The sequence below is a fragment of the Gastrolobium bilobum genome, unplaced genomic scaffold (genome assembly GCF_033153095.1).
Source record: "Gastrolobium bilobum isolate Gb01-03AN ecotype WA unplaced genomic scaffold, APGP_CSIRO_Gbil_v1 utg29905, whole genome shotgun sequence".
NCBI classification, from domain to species: Eukaryota; Viridiplantae; Streptophyta; class Magnoliopsida; order Fabales; family Fabaceae; genus Gastrolobium; species Gastrolobium bilobum.
Genome location: NW_026899195.1, coordinates 7,721 through 15,086, shown reverse-complemented (window position 1 = coordinate 15,086; position 7,366 = coordinate 7,721). Strand labels below are relative to the sequence as shown.

The 7,366-nt window shown below is 38.0% G+C and overlaps 1 protein-coding gene across 1 annotated transcript; it reads left to right on the top strand.

Moving 5' to 3' along the window:
• Positions 1–4,058: 4,058 nt before the first annotated feature.
• On the top strand, positions 4,059–5,637 carry LOC133288149 (serine/threonine-protein phosphatase 7 long form homolog). Its single transcript, XM_061485847.1, has 5 exons — positions 4,059–4,288; positions 4,458–4,789; positions 4,909–5,032; positions 5,139–5,217; positions 5,311–5,637. Exons 1-5 carry the CDS (start codon positions 4,059–4,061, stop codon positions 5,635–5,637), a joined length of 1,092 nt encoding a protein of 363 aa, XP_061341831.1.
• The last annotated feature ends 1,729 nt before the right edge of the window (positions 5,638–7,366 follow it).

Below are 7,366 nucleotides of genomic sequence, written 5' to 3'. Positions count from 1 at the left end.
AAAAATTCAACAACTTTTGTTAAGTGTAAACACAATGTTTTTGAGGAGGATTTTTGCCTATGCCTTTTAATTGCAACAAATTTCACAACGTGTAAGACATAGCCGAAAATGCTCAATTCCGAAAATTTTCAAAGTGCAAAAATTATACAAAAGTCTGACTACAAAGACAAATGTGAAAAAATTATTCCCAAGATTTTCAAAGTGCAAACATTTTTCACAAAGTCTGACTAGTAAGATATGCTTGTAAATGTTTACAAAGTTTGACTAGTAAGATATGTGCATGAAATTATCTCTTATAATATGAGAAATATTATTCTCTTTAAAAATTATTCAAGTCCAAATAAAAGTAACATATATTATAATATTTAATTTAAAGAATTAATTTATAAATATAGTTGTGTAACAAAATAAAGGGAAAAATATTTGTCCTTTTAAAGGATCTAAACTTATGTCATTTTATATCCTAACCGTTGATTTTAGTCGATCAACGGTTAGGATTTATTGGGTCAAATTTATTAATTAATTAGTAATTCACAATAAAACCCAATAAATCCTAACCGTTGATCGACGAAAATCGACGGTTAGGATATAAAATGATATAAGGTTAGATCCTTTAAAAGGACAAATGTTTTTCTCCAAAATAAAATAAAAATATATTTTTCATTTTGAATGTGTGCAATAAAAGATTTGTCCAAATTTTTATTCATGTTTTATTCTAAGTAGGTGAAATCATTATATAAATTTTAAATATTATTGACGTTCCAAATAGATCTTAATTCAATTCCTACCAAATATATTTGAAAATGGATAAAAGTTTTTAAATGTGACTAAACCTAGACTCATGGGGATACCTAGGAGTAGGAGTGAAACTGGATCGGACTTGCCTATAAGGATCTGCATACTAGCCCGCCATTGGTCTGGTTTGACCCGGTCATTTTGCTTGAAAGGCCAGTCTTGGACTGATTTAAAAGCTTAATTAAGTATTGGGCCAAAATATTAATTTAATATACCTGACCCATGAGACTCTGGACCCAATTATTTTAGCTCATCCAAAATAGACTCCCGTGCAGCCAATAAAGAAGACACTGCATCCACCTTTAAGAAGACACTTCTCCAAATTGGGGGCTTCATGCCCTAGACTTTGTCCTTCTGTGTAGTTTTTTCTTCTGCTTTTAATTCCATCCATATTCAAAAAAAAAATGAAATTACAAGAGCCATGGAATTGGCCAAGGATGTAGAAACTTAACTCCAAGTCCCACCAATGGAGGTCACAAATAGTTTTCGTGGAAATGGATCACGGCTATGGGGAACCACTTTATGATCAGTGAGAGTGGGCTATCCACATTAAAATTCATCCTCTAACACATTGGAGAAGGGGAATCGGCAGCGGGCACGTAATATATTGCAGAGAATGCAAGAAAGTGAGAGAAAGAGTTGAGAGAAAAGGAATTGCAGAGAAATCATTTTATTAATGAATCTGAGAGAATGAGTAATACTCCGTGTAAACGAAGACTGGCTCATTGATAAGGCAGCAATCTAACTGATTAAGTAACAGAATGAGAATTGAACTAACTGACTAGTGAAGGGAAATAATCTGCTATGATAGCAGTAGCAAGAGTAATATACTACAACACAGTAAATAATGATTCATACTAACTAAGCTACGCTAATAGGCATAAACTTGGGCATTTCGAGACAAAGCTCGGCCCAGCTCAGCCCCTACTTTGAAGCTTATTTTCATTTTCAATATGTTACTTATGATTTTTTGTTGAAATTTGTCCTTGATAGCTTCATGCTAATCTATAGAATCAATTTGTCAAAAGTATTGACTTCGTTTATTCAGTTGTAAATTATGCATGTCTTGTAAATAAAAGTTTTCTCCAATTTGTTTAGTTTTATTTGCGTTCAGCTGCATTTGTGATATTAATAAAGGTAATTTCCATTTTTTTTCAGAATTGCAGAACCCCTTTATGCTCATCAATGACAAGAAATTTTCGAGCAAGAGGTAAGTCTGCACCCTCTTTCAATATTATTACTTTCGGCTTGTTGCGGTTTGGTGGGTATCTAATGAAACCCCAAACAATTAACAACAATTGAACAAGAAAAACACATCTATTACTCAATAATACTTTGGAAATACATGATGTGACAGTATCCAGTGTCCACAATAACAAAGGAGAAACAGAACATTAACAAACAACATATTCCTCCTAACAGACTCCACTAAAGGAAACGAAAGAAAATGGCAACGCAAAAAGATAAACAAAGAACAGAAAGACATTAATACAAAGATAAACCAAAGGTCTCAACTCACTCTCAAAACCAAAGTCCTAGGCCTCAGGAGATCCTTCTCCCAATTCCCATTTCACTGAATACATGCATATCCACTCTACCACACTGCCTATCTTTTATCCTATGAATATTCTAGAACAGTTTCCATAACTAATTAATTCACTCACTTTTATGGCCCATGGCCCATCAGAATCTAATAGATATCCGAAATCCGAAATAAGAAATAGAAGAGTTCATGACCCCTGTATTATTATTAGTCCTACACTCCTCTACCCAATATAGTAACTACTCATAACTTTCCTAATAACTATCTTTCCAATGCAGTTTCTTCTTCACAACTGTACTCCTTCTGCAACTACATTTTGTTTAGGCTTCCTTATATATTATTTCTTTATTAGGGGCTTATCAAAACAAAATGTAATCACTGTTAAGTATCAAAAATTGAATTCTCATGAAAACAAAAAGAACTTGCATAACCAGATCAAAGAACAAAGAAACTAGTTCTTGGTGCTAAATTTCAAAAAGATCAGAGAAAATATAAAAATAAAAAAGACCAAAATTGAGTAATTTTTGTTTAGATACCTGCCACAAAAAGGAAAAAAAGAAGAAGAAAGTCTTACATAATCAAAGCTAATAAAAAGTAAGGTTAACATATCCAAAAACAATGAAAAAAAGTAAACCATCAAAATCACATCTTAACTTATAATGTGGCTAATCACTCTAAAAAACCAAAAACCACTACCCGTTAAATCCGACTAGCAGTGTGGGGAGGAAGCAATCTGGTTCGCGCCCTTTTAGCGAATCACTATGTAACAATGAATTATTTTAGTGACCATTCATAAGGAAAAATAGAAAAAAATAGTTTGCGTAAGATTCTATTATTCTTGCATATCTACTATTGCTTCTAGGCAAAAAAATTAAAATAATGCATTTAAATTAAATAATTACGTATTTAATGCTGTTTTGTAAAAAATTACACATTTGTTGCACAATGAGACGCCCCCTTTGGGCGTCACACGTGACGCCCAAGTGAGGCGTCTCTCCCTCGGGGAAGACGCCCCATTGGGGCGTCACATTGCAAGCTATATATACCCCACTTTCCTTTTTTCACTCCTTACTCATTCACCTCTCTAACCTCTCTCTAACCGTGGTTCGTAGCGAAGCTCTGCCAACGTAGGTAAGGTCATAATACCTCATATGTATACATTTAAATTACAGTGCTAGTTAGTAATACATGTTAGGATTGATTGTATATTAGAGACTTGGAACATTAGGATAGTCACTTAGAAATTTTGTGGCATGCTATGAATGTTGTAATGATATAGTAATTTTATTATTACGTAGTTATTATTATTAATTTTTAATTATGCATTAGGGTTTAGCATATTAATTAGTGATTTATAAATAGTGTTTGGGACTTCGTAAATTTCGTATGTATGATGTTATTAATGCGGGAGTGCATAACTTTGTAGTTAGTTAGGTGTGATGATTAGTACGTATTGGACAAGTTGGTAGTGACCTAGGGTTAAGTATTCAGTTAGTATTATATTATTTTTGTCCGATGTATTATTATTATTTAATTGTAAATAAATAATTGTTCTACGTTTTGGCGGGACTTCATAAATTTCGATTCTAGTTAAATAAATGACGCATATGCTTAATTTTTGTGATAATCAATTATGTCACTGCTTAATTAAATTGTAAATAAAAAGGGGCATTACATGTGATTAATTTAAATGTTGTTTTATATTATATAGTTGAGGATAATGGATGAGTCATCATCTTCATCGGATTCTGCATCGGATGTAGAGCCCACCAATCCCAGCATGTGGATCATACCTGGGCAGTACAAATGGGAGGTCCTTCGTAAAAGGACGCAGAAAGCTCATATTTCGCAGCGGGTGTGGAATACAGAGCATTTAAGGAAAATTAAGACCATGTGTGGAAAGCCACAAGGGGGGCCACCTACCGGTGCTATTCCGCAGGTTGTCGAAGAGTACCTCAGACAGGCGAGATTCATACATGTTGCCAGGATGCAACATATCCAAGTATGTTATTTACGTCGTTTTGTATTTATGTAATTATTCAATAAAATTCGTTAACACGTGATAACTGCGTAATTTATCACAGATCGATACATTTTTAATTAGTGCTCTGGTCGAGAGGTGGAGACCAGAGACACATACCTTTCACATGACCCAAGGTGAGATGATGATCACCTTACAAGATGTGGCAGGCATATTGGGCTTGCCGACTGACGGCACTGTCGTCACCGGATCGACCTCCGAGGATTGGCACGCAGCTTGTGCTGCTGTTTTTGGACATGTTCCAGAGGCCGGTGAGTTCCATCGTTCCAGCGACCTCCGCATCTCATTCTTGGATCAGCATTATACTTGGTGGACTGATCAGGAGGGGAATCACGATGCCGAGATCTACTTCACAAAAGCCCACATTGCCCGAATGTTGGGGACTTGGTTGCTAGCGGACAAGTCTAGAGGTAGCAATTTTGGTTGCCGGCTTTTCCCGTTGCTAGGTGGGGATTTGAGGACATTGGTCGATTCAGCTGGGGATCTGCGGTTTTGACACACTTGTTCATGAATTTGTGTGAATTGACAGATGCCCGTCGAACTGACATGGGTGGTTGCCATATTCTCCTTCAAATTTGGGCATGGATACAATTCCCACCCATTGCTCTACCCCTTCCTCCTCATCCAGAGCCGGGCACACATTATGGTTGCCGGTATGATTTATTTACTTCATTTGATTTCGATAATGTATGGTTGATAATGAATATACTAAATGTTCGCTTCTTGATTATGATTGATAATGAATGTTTCTGATGATAGGTTTAATACTGTAGAAAAGTTTAAACCTCATGAGGTCACCCATTATCGGGCAACATTGGACACACTGTGTAGAGATGAGGTTAGGTGTTGGATACTTACGATGTTGTTTTTCTCTATGGGTTTTTTGTTTTGTTTTTGTAACTCTATATATTGTTTAACATTTTGTTTGTAGGTGGTGTGGCAGCCATATATTGAATATGAGTGGCTTGACGTGACTCTAGAGCAGCAGTACCTGTGGCTTGCTGCCAAACCTATTATCTACTTCCACACAGTAGAGGCATGTCAACCGGATAGGTGCATGCGACAGTTCGATCTTGATCAACCCATCCCGGATAAATCTAGGAAGTTGAGAGGGATACATGATCATACTCTACGGGGGAAGGTTGAAGAGAACTGGAGACGTAAGCTGAGGCCTCACATTGATCGATGGAATACCAAGGTTCAGCATATTGTACTGCCACCTCCATTATATGGTTTGATGTCACCTAATCATGCGTAGATGGAGTGGTACAGAGAGAGGGGAAATCGCTACATATCTCGGAGGGCAGCAAAGATAGGCCGCATGGTGAGTTTATGACAAATTCTATCATTTATACATATTTTACATTTGTTTCACATTTCTAACATGTTTTCGTAATATACAGATTGACAGTCTTGAAATGCTTTATCATGCAACAACGGCGGAGGAGTTTCCTCGTTTTGGCCTAGAGTATATCCACGAGGAGATTGGCCGGATTATTGGAATGTATCGTGGGAGTTCACGAGTTGATGAGCCTGGACCTGAGGCACCCCTCGTGCAGACACAGCCTGATCCTCAGTTGATCGTGGATGTTCCTCGTAATAGACGAGAGGGACGCAGATTAGGACGTAGACCTGAGAGTTGCTGCTGAGCCTGTCCCGATTATAGCACCGAGACCAGTGGTCGAGACTCAGGGATGGTTCAGACCTCCAGTCATTGGTCCTACTTACGGGTCATAGTCGATTTATCATCACGGATCGCAGTATGCGGCAGGTCCTAGTCAGGCGGCGTCTGAGCACCCTTACATGAGCGGACATGAGGCAGTTTTCCAGGCTAGTTTGATGGCTATGGCAGGAGCGGATCCAGCATCCTCGCAGCCTGATTTCCAGCCCTGTTCATAGGGACTTGATGCCGATTACCCCTTTTGGTCTGCAGAGGACACGATTGAGTTATATCGCTCTATAGGCCTTGTTACAGAGAGCCATGACAGTGGGGATACTCTAGCCACAGATTCTCACAGTCAGGGACACACCCCTTTTGAGGTGCCAGGCAGTAGTGCAGGACCATCAGATGATTTCATCCGTGCGGCGATGGATGACTTCCACACTTAACCACCACAGGCACAGGCACAGGTGCATCAAGGAGACCCAATCTGGGACAGACGTATACTGCCAGATAGGGATGCACGACATAGGCCATGGCCACTGTGGTCGTAGTTTCATTGCCATTTGGAGTATTCACTATGTTGTGGACTGTTTCATATTGTTATTATTTTGTTATTTTGTATTAGTTATGACTGTAGCATGTTGTTATTTTGTGGACGCTACATTATTATATTATTTGGACTATTCACTATGCTTTATTATTTATGTTTTGTTTGTCGTCCTTTGTGCATTTATGTTACGGTAACCAATTGCATCAGTTAGTTAATAATACAAGAATAAAAACATACATAAACGCAAAGTAAAAAGTCCAACATAACGGACATTACAATTCAAGCAATATCATAACCAACAACAAAATAATGACATAATATGTATCTCAGTCGTTTCTCCCACGACTTGGACATCCCCGACGATTATGGTCGTGTTCCTTGCTAAGTCCACACCTGATACGGCTCTGGCTTGTCTCAACTTTATCCATCTCGTTGCAGATGCGAGTTGACTTTGGACGACCTTTTGCACGCAATATAGTAGAATCAGGAATAATCTTTGGACCACTAATTTCAGGTATTGCTTCCTCGTTTCCGATTGGCTCCTACGAAAAAGAATAAGCCTCAACCAAGTTAGTTATCAAGAAGACGTCGTCAACGTAAGTGAACGCACTCTGCCTAACACTTAACGCAGCAGCAACGGCGTGACTACACGGATACTTAAAGGCCTTAAACTTTCCACACTGACAGTATCTCTGTGGGAGGTTGACAGAATATGAACGCTCCCAACTTGCGTCAACCTCGAAGACAGTATGTTCAACATTGTATGCACGAACG